The sequence below is a fragment of the Panthera leo genome, chromosome C1 (genome assembly GCF_018350215.1).
Source record: "Panthera leo isolate Ple1 chromosome C1, P.leo_Ple1_pat1.1, whole genome shotgun sequence".
Classification (NCBI taxonomy): domain Eukaryota; kingdom Metazoa; phylum Chordata; class Mammalia; order Carnivora; family Felidae; genus Panthera; species Panthera leo.
This window is the reverse complement of record NC_056686.1, coordinates 61,802,401-61,816,396: the sequence shown is the minus strand read 5'-3', so window position 1 is coordinate 61,816,396 and position 13,996 is coordinate 61,802,401. Positions and strand designations below refer to the sequence as shown.

The window sequence follows — 13,996 nt, the reverse complement described above, 5'->3', positions numbered from 1 at the left end:
GTTCATTTTTACCAGCAGAAAAAGAAAGCAATTAGTGAGACATTTTTCAGCAAGGAGGAAAAAACACACACACACACACACACACACACACACACACACAGCCTCATGATCTCAAGACTAGCTCTGAGATGATAGCTGGGCCCCATTAAAGGTGCAGTAATGAAAAGGGCTTGCGAGCTACAGGTTGGCATCTGTGAAAAGGTTCCCCTTCTCAGGAATCAAGACGTATTAGTCTCATTATTTGCAGATACTTGACAAGAGCCAGAGGGAAGCACTAACGTAGGGAGATACATTGTGGAGAGAGGAGGTGGCTAATTAAAGGAAACAAAGAAAGGGAGTGTCACAAATTTGTTCTAGAAAATCCCCCTCTAAAAGAGGTATTTCAGACATAAATTTCAGACATAAATTTTGTCCTTCCTCAGGACATGGCTGCATTCCATGGGAAACTGGAAGGACTGCAGGTTTACCCCAGCGCTGTCCTGATTATACATATAATCATCACCCCTACTGTGAATCTTTAGTTAAAACTGGGTATTAAGTTACTTAATTACTTATATTATTATTTTTGTTAACTTTCTAAGGTATTCCTTTCAACTCAACTCATAAAAGGATCAAGGCCACCCCAGGCTAGGTGCCGGCTCATTTCCTAAAGCAGCCAGAGGAGAGGCCTAGAGAGAGAGAGATGTAGAGACAGGGGCTCTTCAGCCAGCTCCTTACTAGAAAGCTTTGTGCTTGTATGACCACTTCAAGCTCCTTGTTCCTGTGTATTAGAGAGCCCCTTGGCAAATTGCACGGTGGGAAAGAGCATCTATGACTCCAGAATGACTGGGTGGGGAGACGAAGAGGCTGGGGGCTAAAAAGGAATGAATGTAAATGGAAGTTCCGTGCTTTTAACTTCTACTGGACTGTAACAGGCTAGCCCCAAGCTGTTCAGAGGACTTACAACTTTGTAACCACAGGTCATAGAAAAGGCTCGGAGAGGTTTTAGAGATGGGGTCGTTGTTCTGATAGAAATTGCCCTCAAGAAACGTAATTTCTAATCTGTAGGGGGAGAGGGGAGGATGAAGGAGCTCACCACAGACATGGGAGGAACAATCAGCACTTTTCCCATCCAGTTCCATTTGTCTATGAGCCCACATTGCTCAGGAGAAGAAAGCAGATTTGTCTAAATGTAGTCAAAGCTCGGCTCTAGATTCCTTTCATTGCTCCTCAAGACCCTAGTTGTCCTCTCAGGATTTATCCTGTCATCCTGGGGCAACTTTGTCCCCCAGGGCACATTTAGAAATGTCTGGAGGCTTTTTAGGGGAGCTGTTACTGGCATCTGGGAGTAAAGGCCAGGAAGCTGTTAAACACCCCACTGTGCACAGGACAGCCCCCACAAAGATGATTCCCTCCGACCTGTAAATAGTGCTGGGATCTAGAAACCTTGATTTAGCGACTACCCAATCTTCCTTTACTAACTCTTTTTTTTCATTAGCAAGATTAAAAGCAGTAATTATCACACTGAATTTTCATAGTTTCCTGCCTCTTTTTTTTTTTTTTTTCCCAAGTCTGCCTTTCAGTAGAAAAACTATTTTGTTTGGTGGAAGGACTCCCTTCTTCCTGAGTGGAATGAACATGGATAGCAGATTTCCCTCTCTCTCTCTCTCTCTCTCTCTCTCTCTCTCTCTCTTTTTTGAGTCAACTCTACCCCTGATGTGGGACTTAAACTCACAATCCTGAGATCAAGAGGCCCATGATCTACTGACTGAGCCAGCCAGGTGCCCCCAGCTTTCTCACTTTTTGAAGGAAGGCCAGGGGTACCTCAGACATCCTCCCAGTGCACTGTGCCGGACTCGGGTATGAACAGCAGGTTTGCGTTTGCAGATCAGTTGTCATAACTGTACCAGTAGCATTTATGACACCTTGATGCTGACAGTAACAGGATGCCCAGACACCACAGAGCACTCGGTATGAGGTAGAAAGGAGGCTAAGTAAGTACATGCAGTATTTTGCAAGCGTCTTGATCTGAAGGTCATTACTTCTTTGTACCAATATGTCTTAAAGAACACTTACTCAGACGTCAGTACACTTCTGAATCCATTTTGGATGCCAACAAAGAACCTTTAATCACAGAGCTGAACACTAGAGGTAACTTAATGAGAGAAGAAAAAGAACAATATTCTACAAAATCAAACCCGTGGCTCTCAAATGCAAGTCCACATAATTCAGTCTAGGAAAACATAATCATTGTGAAGTGCCCACCATAGTCTTAGGCCCCATCTCCAAGTAATGATATAAATTTGCTCTTTCAGTTACAAAATTCAAACAAATTTTTTACATACATTCTGTCTTGGTTCCTTTGCATTTCATTCCTTAGCCATAAATCCAAAGCCCAACTTGTGGTAGGGAATTAAAGAGGACCAGTATAAACAAGCCAATTTAAGGAGACCTTAGAGGGTAAAATATTATAATTGGAAGCAAGCCTGCCACGGTAGGAATTGTTGCTGTCAGTTTGGGGGAAATCTCTCCTTAGGTATATGCGGAACGCTGTCAGCCGCTGTCCTCAAAGCTGCCACTATTCCGGCCAGAATGGAAATGCATCGGGCTCATGGGATCGGACACGTAGCCTGCATCAGAATAGAAGTTCAGCTGTTACTTATCGGCCTTTCAGTCCATCTTCCCAATTTTTCTTAACCGGCCTCACCCAGTGCACCACAGCTGCCAAGCGGCTCCTCTCGGCTCACGTGAACAGAGAGTCTGGGCGAAGGCTGCTGGCAGGCAGTCGTAAAACACAGGCAAAATTTAAAATGCAAACATAGAGCTGAGACCAGAGGAACACAAATGATGGATGTGTGACTCAGACCCACGCAGGCCAAGTTTGGAGTAAAGAAGGGGACTGTTCCAGAAGGGGGTGTATCACGATGGCTAAAATCATGGGCTTTCAAGTCAGGCCAGTGTGGGTTTAAACCTTGGCCCCACTACTTACCGGTTCTGTGATTTTTGTCCACTTAACCTTTCTAAGCCCCAGTGTCTTCATCTGTAAATAGGAACACTAACGTCACTTATTTGTAAGGTTGGTAACGTTGGTAAGACAATCCGTACAGTGTGTGACACAGTGAGTGTTGAGCAAATGGCAATTTTAAAAAGAAGGTGGAACTAGCAGAGAGAAAAAGGAAAGAGCCACTCTCTACAGCAGGTCAGCTCTGGTTGGGTTTTGTTTTGTTTTTCCTCCCTGAGCACCCGGTTTTTAAGTGTACTTCAATGCTTAGGTCTAAATACCGGTGGTATTTGCTGCTCGTTGAAGCAGTAGCCCTGTGTCCACAGAATGCAGCTAGTGGCTCAGGATCCGGCCGCTGTCCTAGAGAACACAGGACACGTGCAGGGAAGCAGTTAACTTTTCCAGTGCAAGTGAGGAAGCCGTTCATTGCTTCTGGGAAAATGGGCACATTTGTCAACAGCTATTGCTGCTTTTGCTCCCTGTGATAGCTGAGTTTTCAGAACCAACTCAGCCATCTACATTTTCATCAAGGCATCTAGCAATATGCAGTTGGATAGGCTTATTTATTTTCATAAGAAGGGTCTCTGTCAACGTCTCTCAGGCAGCACATAAACTCTCCAGAGAGGAGGTGCTGGGGCTGCTGCTGACTGGCCTGTCTCGCTCACCTCCAGCAGGGTTGACCCCGGTCAGCTGGCAGGAAGGCTGTGGTCAGGGGAAGCTGAGATGAGGGGAGGCAGGATACACACCACTGAATCCTAATTTCGGGTGGACCTACATAAAATCTACATCCTAAAGCAAAATAGTTCCTTTTGTTCAGACTGAAACTGCACCTTCATTCCAGGCTTGGATAGATGCTTTCATAAGCTTGCAATCCTTTTATTGCTATCAATAACCTTCTAGTGTACCACATGCGATTTTACTGGCCTGTGATGCTCCAGTGGAAATCTGATTGTGAGTGCACATCCCTCGTGTGTGTGTGTGTGTGTGTGTGTGTGTGTGTGTGTGTGTGTGGCGGCGAGAAGGGGGGACACTCTCCTTCTGGGACGGGTAGCAAAACCAGCAGGGCCTGGGTGCTGACATTTTTTATTGATGCATCCTGCCAAAGTTGAACGACAGGCCCTTGTGTGGCCACTTGGCTTAAGAGGAACCCAACTGAAATTTGACCACAGGCTTTAGGAAAAGACTGAGCCGTGTCTGCACATTTTGTTGCTGTAGGGAGAAAGGTCTCACATACAGAGAAAATTGCAATGCATGTAATTTTATCTTCATTTTCTAGCCCTGTCTTTGAGGGTGGAGAGGAAGAAACGGTTCATAATGTAGCTATTTTACCACACTTGGTTTATAAAATGGAAATGGAGGGCAATTAAAGCATTCTTTCTTGTACTACGTGATGTTCCTAGAGGGAGATCTTAAATATATCTTCTTTGCCTGTTGGGGCTCTCACTCCCTTCAAACACCCTAATGTTTTCTTCAACTCTGGCACAAACATGCATAGGGAAACCCAACTTTTGCCTTATTGCATTACTTTTGTCTTCTCCATCTTGAAGAATTCTGCCCAAAGTCTTATTCCTTTAAGAAACAGATCGTTAGGTTAACGAAATGCTTCATCTTGAAATGTTTCATCCACCATGAAAGGAAAGACTTCTGGTCAAAGCACACATTTCAAAGCGTGCCCTATATTTTGTGGTTGTGTGGTCACATCTGTAAAGGTTTGAAAAAACGATAGTATATCTATAAAAAATGTGATGATGTGACACTTAGAGCACATTTTCCCCGGTTACTGGACTGGCCAATTATGTTGTAAAGCTGATGATAAAAAGCACTCGGCTGCATTCTAGACACGTCCTGGGAGTCGGAGCACAAAGTTTCCTTTCTTTAATGTTCCCAAGTAGTTTGTCTGCATCTATCCAGAACATTTTTTTTTTCCTTCGTTTCTTAAAGGCTTTCTAATGCCTTAGGTAATAATACTTGGCAAACGAGGTGCACTGGTGAGGATCCCAAAGCTGAGGGTTTCCAGGGTCTATTACCATTCACTAAATCAGAGAACCAGGAACACATCATCCAATTTATTCTTCCCCAAACCCAGTTCTTGTAATAAATCTGATCTCTTTAACTGACATACATTTTTTTTCGGTCCTCCATATTGTCAAGGAAAGTTCCCATGAATAAATGAGCCCATTGTGCTAAAATTCCAATTAAATATAGAGACTCTCGGGCTTAGAGGTTGGAAAAAGGACATTACAGGCCTAGCACATTAATATGGCAGCTGGTGATAAGGGTGATTACCCAGCCTCTGGCTTCCAAGGGCCTGCATAGAACTGTGTTAATTATTTCAAAGAGCTTGATTAATTCCTTCTAAAGTAGACCTGTGCAAAAAGATACCATCAGTGATACCTCCATCGCCTCTCTAGGTTTTTGAGGGGATGGCTGGGTTTACAATTTACCCTTAGGTACTTGCCAAAGGGGAGGAGCTCCCCCAGCATATGACATAATTGTAGAAACTCATCTCTTGTTTTTCTCCTCCCTACATACCTGTGATGTGAGGCTTACAGGCAGTGAACTCAGGAAGGTGGCAACGGGGTGTTTGGAATATCACAAGATGCAGGAGACTTATCTCTTCTTCCATGTATATACACACTCTGATATACTTGCACATATCCTTACACACTTATGCACACACATTAGTAAACTCAAAGGTAAATGCAGAGTTACATAAGATCAAAGTTTGTACTTTTATAACATACTGTTTTTAAAGCATCCTATTATAAAATAGAATCTATTCTTCCTTATTATGAATAAATATCACCTTCCTAGGGGAAGTTTCCTTAATCATTCTGAACAATCTATGTACTTACCATATTTGTCAATGGGTGATAATTGAAGACCCCTCTTCATCTCCTCCAAAGACAGGCCTTGAGAAGAACACTGTCCAGCACTGGAAAATTCCATGCAACACATGATTTCGCACTGTGAAAATTACGGTGGTGGTTTGCTAACAACATTTTTATAAAACACATCTTATTCACTCAGGATAGATCCCAGAAAACTGGCAAAGTAATACAAAGGTGTTTTTATGCTACAAGTGACTAGTTGGGAGAGAGTTCAGAATTATTTGGAGTAAGTCATATCTCGGTGTGAGTGCTGGCTCTTCCAGGTAGGCTACGATTCCCAGCTGTGTAAACTTGGGCACGCCACCCTTTCTGAGCCTCAGTTTATTAACCTGTAAGATGGGAAAAGTACATAAATGATTTCCAGTTTGTTTGGATGATTAAATGTAACAAAAAGGAGTGTTGAATCTAAATCCTGAGTTAATATAATTGCAAGTATTTCTTAAAAGGAACTAATAGCCAGAGTATTATCTTAGTAATAATCACTATCAGTAAAACACATGCCAAGAGATATTATTATATTGCTGTTATTATAGTCGGAATTACATGAGATAGTGATAATAGATTTACTGCATGATTCCAATGCATTAAACGCATAAATCTATCATCTCATTTAATCCTTATTACCAAACGTTTCTCTCATTTTACAGATTAGGAGACTGAGGCGGAGCAGTTAAGTAACTTGTTACCCAGGTTTGGTAACTGGCTCATCTATGGTTCAAACCCAGGTCTTTTAGATTCCAAAGCCTGTGTGCTTATCCGGTACTCAAACAGGAATTTCTTCTTTAATCCTTCTCTTCCTCAGACTTCTGCTACCCTTTTACCACACTGGTTAATGGGCTTGTTTTCTTTTTACCTCTTCAGACTCAAAACCTGAAGTCATCAAAACCCTCACCCTCATGTCGAATCACATCTGTCAGTTAATCATATATCTGTGGTTTCTCTTGTGTCCATGTCTCACCCAAACTTTAGCGTCCTCCAGGAGGCTTCCCTAGTTCCCCCCAGTGCTCCCCTCACTGTGCTCACAGAACTCTCAGTTCCCCCGTCCCAAGCCAGAGCTCGCATCTCGGTTCCCGGCACTACACCATTCAGTTACTTATGCCAAAATTTTTCTTTTTTTCACAACTCTCACCTAATGCAAATGTTTTTTAGCTCTGCCTCCATCATGGAACCCTAATCCACTCATCTGCCTTCTCCTTCAAGATCCGGGCCATATAATTTTCTTGTTTGGATCTCCGCAGTTTGCCTCTTAATTGATGTTCCTGCTTTCACTCCTGTCTCCTGATAACCCATTTTCCATATATTATCCAGAATGTTCTTTTCACAGTATAAAACAGATTAAGACATTCTCCTACTTAAATCATTCTAGTGTCTTCCCAGTTCATTTAGAGTAAAATGTACTCCAATGCTCTCCCCTTACCTACAAGGCCCTGGCCCTGCCTACCTCAACCTCAACTCGTACCCTTCTCCCCATCTTTTGGTAAGCACTTCATGATGTTCTTTCTGTCCCTTACACCATCCAAGCTCTTTCCTAATCCAGAGCTCTTGCACTTGCTACCTCTGCATGGAATGATCTTCCTAATGAACCCAAATTCTGCTTTAATGAACCACTGCCCTGCCTTCACCCATGCCTGGATCCTCTGTCATTCAGGCCTCAGTTGCAACATCACCTCCTCAGAGAGGCCTTCCCTGACCACCGTTCCAAAGTGGCATTTCCTTGGCTTATCATCACTTTCTATCTCATGTCAATGTGTTTCTTTGACATGAAGCTATATAAAATTATCTTGTCCATTTATCCATTTACTTATATATTCTATCACACGATGAAGTTGGGAGCCTTGTCTATCTTATCTCCCTTATTCCCTGCTATATACTCAACACTTACAGTGCCTGGCACGTAGGAGAAACTCCAAAAAAAAAAAAAAAAAAAAAGTTTTGAACAATTTAATTAATTGATAGGTCCTTAAATAATGTCCTTCTCTTAGGTCACTCAATCCTCCCCTGTACAAGGTCTTCTGGTAACAAAAATCCTGCCAGGACTTTCCCCTGTTCCCCACTGCGGTTCCTCAGGCCCATGTTCCAAACCCTCTGCTTCCAAACCTACTTGTGTTCTGTGTGTATCTCATGTTCTACAATTCCTCAGTATCTTTTCACCCCAAGTTCAAGCCACGCTAATAGACTTTGTACTTTCTAAAACATCCTGAATTTTCCTTCCTCCACGGTTGTGGTTCAGCCGCTCCCACTACTTGAGTCTGCTTAGTAACATCTTTTTTTTTTACATTACATTTTTTTTAACATTTATTTATTTTTGAGAGACAGAGAGAGAGCACAAGCAAGGGTGGGACAGACAGAAAAGGAAACGCAGAATCCGAAGCAGGCTCCAGGCTCTGAGCTCTCAACACAGAGCCCAACGCGAGGCTTGAGTGCATGAACCCTGAGATCATGACCTGAGCGGAAGTCCAATGCTTAATCAACTGGGACACCCAGGAGCCCCAGTGACATCTTATTTGTCTCTAAGGGGAAGCATTAAGAAGGAAGATTCTGGTGCTACACTCCCTGAATTTGAATCCTGACTCTATTACTTACTAGCAATGACCTTGGGCATACGTTATTTAACTACTCTTTGCTTTAGATTATGCAACTATAAAATGGGAATTATAACAACACTTGACTTATAAGGTTAATCATGAGAATTAAAGGATTAAGAAGTTTAAAAGATTTTGGGAAGTGCTAGTATGTAGTAAGCGCTCAATAAATGTTACCTACTTTTATTATGTGTCAAGGTCCAACTCAAAGGAAACGTTTCCTCAAAGTCTTCTTGGAAACCCCACTTAGAATTTCATACCCTCTAGTACTTTGTACTTCTAGCACAGTGCTTATCAGAGTCTGCCTCTGTGTGTGGCAACGGCCTGTATTTGTATGCTAGTGAAGTCCACTAAACAGCCTATTCCCGGAGGTCAGACATCCCATCTGATATCTTTGGATCTCCCACAGGGCTTAGCTGGTACTTTGTAAATAGTTAAAATAAAATTATTACAAAATGTTCACCTGGAGAAGTGAGATTTTTCTAAAATCTAATATAAATTCACACTGCTTCATCCACTTAGCTGCCTTAAAATGACTGCAAGTTTGGCCTCACTTTCTTAAGGGATAATGTGAAGCTGTTTCTTAGAGGGGAGCAATGATTAAAAAAGAAAAAGTATTGCCATAAAGTGGGACATGGGATCATCTCAATCAACATTAAATGGCAAACCACACTCGGTTCTGGGCAACAGACTGTCATTCAAGATATTTTTCAAGATAAAATTTACCCTACTAATACCCTAAAATTTACCTACCTACTAGAACCTCTTAAGCACTCCAGCTCCTTTTAAGAAATGTGCTGTACATAGTGGTCTTGGCAACAACAAGATAATAGGGAATAAATATTTTATCATCAAAAAGGCTATCTGGTTTCCTATGAATAAAAGCCCATCTCCAAGTTGTCTTATTTATTCAGTTGCTAAATGCAATTCATGCCAGGGGACTTAACCTTCCTGCCCAGGAGATACCACATTGGCTGGTTCTGGACGCTGTTCTAGGATGACAGACAGATGGAAGCTAACTGTGCCCAGGTCAAACAAAGCAGAAGAAACCAAACCCTGATCCATGGAAGTAGTTGTCCTCAACTCATGCACATCCAGAATTCAGCAGGAGTTTCACAGAAGCCCAGAGTTTAAGAGACATACCGGGACCTCTGTTGGCTGAAGTTGTGGCCAGTGAAAATAGGCATTTCCAGTGATGCAGCTGTCCCATGAATTGAATGAAAGTAAATGTGAACCAATGGCAGGTAAGAAAAGCACTCGATTTTGCAGTGTTTCAATACTGCTGGTCAACTAGGTGGCCTTCTTTATGTTAAAAGGACCTATATATCATACAGAGGCATATATATCAATGATATAGAATATTATATGAGTGATTTCATGTATATGTTTAATGACAGTGTAATGAAATTTTCTCTTTTGAAGAGAATAGCAGAGGGGTGCCTGGGTGACTCACTCAGTCGGCTGAGTGTCCGACTTGGGCTCAGGTCATGATCTCACAGTTTGTGAGTTCAAGGCCCACATCAGGCTCTGCGCTGACAGCTCAGAGCCTGGAGCCTGCTTTGGATTCTGTGTCTCCCTCTCTCTGCTCCTCCCATGCTGATGCTCTCTCTCTCTCTCTCTCTTTCTCTCTCTCTCAAAAGTAAATAAACATTAAAAAAATAAAGAGAATAGAATCTTTATGTTAGTTTTTGCACACTACCACATTATACTGATACATCTCACTTTTAGTGCTAAAATTAATTTCAGTTATTTTAGGCTAAATAGTTCAAATTAGTTCTGTGATGTACATGTACAGATAAACATAGTCATTGGCCATCGTTTCTTACAAAGGTGCACTGGGGAATGAGTAGTTTATTCAGAAAGAAAAAATCCATCATGTTAGATTTGCTTTATTTCTTTTTGGTGAGGATAAATTTCAAGGGGGAAATATGCACATCTACTTTCCTCAGATGCTGGACACTGTTTCTCCTGATTGCTTGTAAGTAAGAGGGGGAGATCTGTGCCAAATGACAAGTGGTTGGATTGAACTGTCACTGGGTGGATATCCAGGACTGATCAAGACTTCAGGTAGGTGACATTCTCCAAAGGGTTAAGCTGAGCCTTAGACACTGGGAATAGTTAAAAGAAAACACCACATTTCCTGAAGTTAGAATTGTCCCAAAATAGATTGAGTTGTTCTAAAAGGGGGTACTGTCCTATTCCTGGAAATTTTGAAGGTATGGCTAGAGTACATCGTGGCCGTGGGTGCTGTAGAGGGATCCAAGTGATGTGCCATTCCAGGTCCCTCTGTTTTTTACATTCTAAGATTCTTTGGAAGGTATTCATGAACCATGTAGATTTCGTGAAACTGGCTTTGATGTGTTGGAAAGGCAGCTTGAGATTACATTTCCCACTCAGGCAGAAGATTTTTATCTTCCTTATCTGAAGTGTCTGACATTTGTCCATGGCTGAGTGCCTCATTTCCCTATACCTGCCACAGCATACCTGGCTACACATTACTGCTACTACTCAAGGTGGTGTTTGTAGCTTTTTGTCTATATACTTTTCATTTGAAATAGTAACTGAACCGTGCTATTTGCCTGAAGGAACCATCTCTTTTCGTGGTCTATTTCAAAGGAAGAACCGCATTGCCATCTAAGTTGAAGCAAAGGAAAAGTGTGGAGAAATCACTTTCACATAAACCCATCATTAAGGATTTGACTGACGGGTTGTGTAAGTCTGGTATTAAAAACTCCTGAGCTCCTTCACAAAAGTTTTTATAGAAAATAAATTTGTAGGGGCGCCAGTCAGTTAAGCATCCCACCCTTGATCTTGGCTCAGGTCCATGATCTCATGGTTCGGGAGTTCAAGTCCCACATCTAGCTCTGTGCTGACGGCTCAGAGCCTGCTTAGGATTCCATTTCTCCTTCTCTCTGCCCATCCCCTGCTTGCTCTCTCTCTCTCTCTCTCTCTCTTTCAAAATAGAGACATAAAATTTTTTAAAAAGAAGATAAATTTGTAGAATATTCATGTTGCAATGCCTGAGGGGTGGAGAAAAACTCTAAAACACTAATTCATCTCTCTCTTTTTTAATGTTTACATATTTTTGAGAGAGTGCGGGCAGGGGATGGGCAGAGAGAAAGGGGGACAGAGGATCTGCAGGGGACTCTGTACTGACAGGCTGACAGCAAAGAGCTGGATGCAGGGCTCAAACCCACAAACCACAAAATCGTGACTTGAGCCGAAGTCAGATGCTCAACTGACTGAGCCACCCAGGTGCTCCCACACTATGTCATCTCTTAATCCAGAAAGGTATATTGTTAACCAGGGCCTATGAGGAAGTAAGAAAAGTACTGTCTAAAGAGAGTCCAGGGAACTCTGGTGTCATCTCTTCAGAGTGGCAGGAGCGGGCAGTGCCACAATGAGTTCAAATGGCCCCATTTAGAGCCTCAAAATCAGCCAGTATTGTGGCTTCCAAACAAAAGCCTGCCAAATGCTTTTGGTACTGGAGCAATGAATCATGGTTTTGGCTGTGGGATTTCATAAATTCTCAGAGTATTTGCTAGTGTCATAATGGCTTCTGACTGAATTACATTCCAAAGAAGACATCAGGTGGGCATAGAGTCCAAAAGAAACCATTTTTATCATATTCGTCCAAGTATGGTTTTCACAGAGCTGGGGTCTTTGATTGGGTGAATTAGAGCAAATGAATATAGTCTGCATGGATTGAAAGCAAGACTGAAATTAAAACAACTAGATAAAAACAAAGAGACCTACAACATTAAGTTCTACCATAATGATATAATAATCTCTTATATTTGTAGAGGGTTTTATAGCTTGAGCATACTTTTATATCAATTAGCTTAGAGTATTTTTACAAAACCTCCATGAGGTATCTGGGAAAGCATTAATTTTACCTCCATTCTATATCAGGCTCAGGAATTTGAACAACCTGAATAAACTCACAGAGCTAACAAGAGGCAGAGACAGAACTTGAACAAAAACGTCTTCAGACTTCCAGTCCATGCTCTTTCTTCTAAAGCACACTACATTTAATAGCAGTCCCTGTCAAACTCTTGTTCTGTTTCCATCTGAGGAGCTCACTGAATTAGTCATGAGTTACAGTTTTGCACTCTTTGCATATAAAGACCAACACTAAGATCCTCATAGAAAAATATCCTTTATCATCATAAAGAAGCCAGAGTCAGCTTTCTCATGACTTGCTTTGTTAGATCTTTAAGAAAATTTTATTTTCCCCTACCCAACCTTTCTAAATAAGATGTTTATAACTCTCCACAACTCTCTGATCCTGTGCAAGGTTTTCTAAGCTGCATGCATGGATTCATCTTCCTAAACACTGCTCCGGCTATATTGAACAGAAAACCATTAGGTTACTGGTGTGATTAAAGACTTCAGGCACAATTTTCTTCCATTCAAGTTGGTCCAATTAGTTTTTACGCAGCTAAAAGTGCCCTCAGGCTACCTGTAACCTAGAAGAGTTAGTCATTTGGACTTTGCCCAGGCAACACCATCCAAGGCCGCACAGCTTTGCAAATATGCTTTGTGGTGTGTTTTTTTTTTTTTTTTTTTTTTTTTTGCCATCTGTCATAATGATGTTACTTGTGAAAGAATATTAGCAAGAAGATCAGTGCCATATGCACCTTTATCCCCTTCCTCAAGAGGAATGTATCCAAGTGAAAAGTCATTTCTTTCACTCAACATGAAACACATACAGGTAACAGCTAACCAGAATTTCAGTTCTTTGACACTAATCTAAGGGACTAATACAAAGAAAAGATAGAGAAGCAGCCTGCTGAGATCCCTAATAAAGGTGTTTACACAAGGAAAGTAAACGCTTTGCCATAGAAAAGGCTACTAGAGTCATCTGGCTGCTCCTTTTGGCATTTAGCTGAAAACAAATAGATCTATTTAAAACAGATCTGTCACAAGGGATAAATGCCTCTCCATGCCTTACAATGTCTTTCTATGTAGCCCACCTTTTCTCTGGCCTAAAGAGAGGCGACATTTCTATTAGAAATGGGATCACCTTTGGCCTAACTTTGAAATAGTCCAGTCAGACTCTTATGAATAAGCATTTGTTAATTTATCAGTTAAGTTCAACATATTTATTTATTCATGATTTCATCCCACTGTTTTCAGAACATTATTTTGTCTTTGTCAATATTCCCTACTTGATAATGTCCTAAATTAAAACAAATTTATTGCTCCCATTACAGTGAATGGGCAATGGCCAAAATATTTAATGGGGCCAGGGGTCAGTGCAAAATATCTCTTTCAGGAAAATCAAACCCATCAGCTTTCTTTCAGTGGCAAATGTCCCCAGCTATAAAAGGCCTGAAAGACTTGGCAATGGGTCATGGCTCTGTTTGAGCCATTAGGCAAATATCCAAGGTCTCAGCTCCCCCATTTTTAAGGGAAAAAGCAATTAGGAAAAGAATTATGAACAAGGAAAAATGCAGCAAGAATTGAAACTGTGCGCTAATTCCTTGATGGCTCATCAATTTTTAATGTGCTTAACAGTAACGTAACAATACTACCACCTC

At 41.5% G+C, this 13,996-nt stretch overlaps 1 protein-coding gene across 1 annotated transcript in view; it reads right to left on the bottom strand.

Annotated features, from left to right (window-relative positions):
* Positions 1-2,095: 2,095 nt before the first annotated feature.
* The window catches only part of LOC122227592 (serine/threonine-protein kinase TNNI3K-like), a 295,054-nt gene continuing 283,153 nt past the window's right edge, over positions 2,096-13,996 (bottom strand). The window contains exons 25-26 of the mRNA XM_042952200.1: positions 5,836-5,915; positions 2,096-2,609 (exon numbers count right to left, since the gene is read on the bottom strand). Of these exons, the coding sequence (XP_042808134.1) occupies positions 2,533-2,609; positions 5,836-5,915 (157 nt within the window). The 3' untranslated portion in view covers positions 2,096-2,532. The remainder of the gene's footprint in view (positions 2,610-5,835; positions 5,916-13,996) is intronic.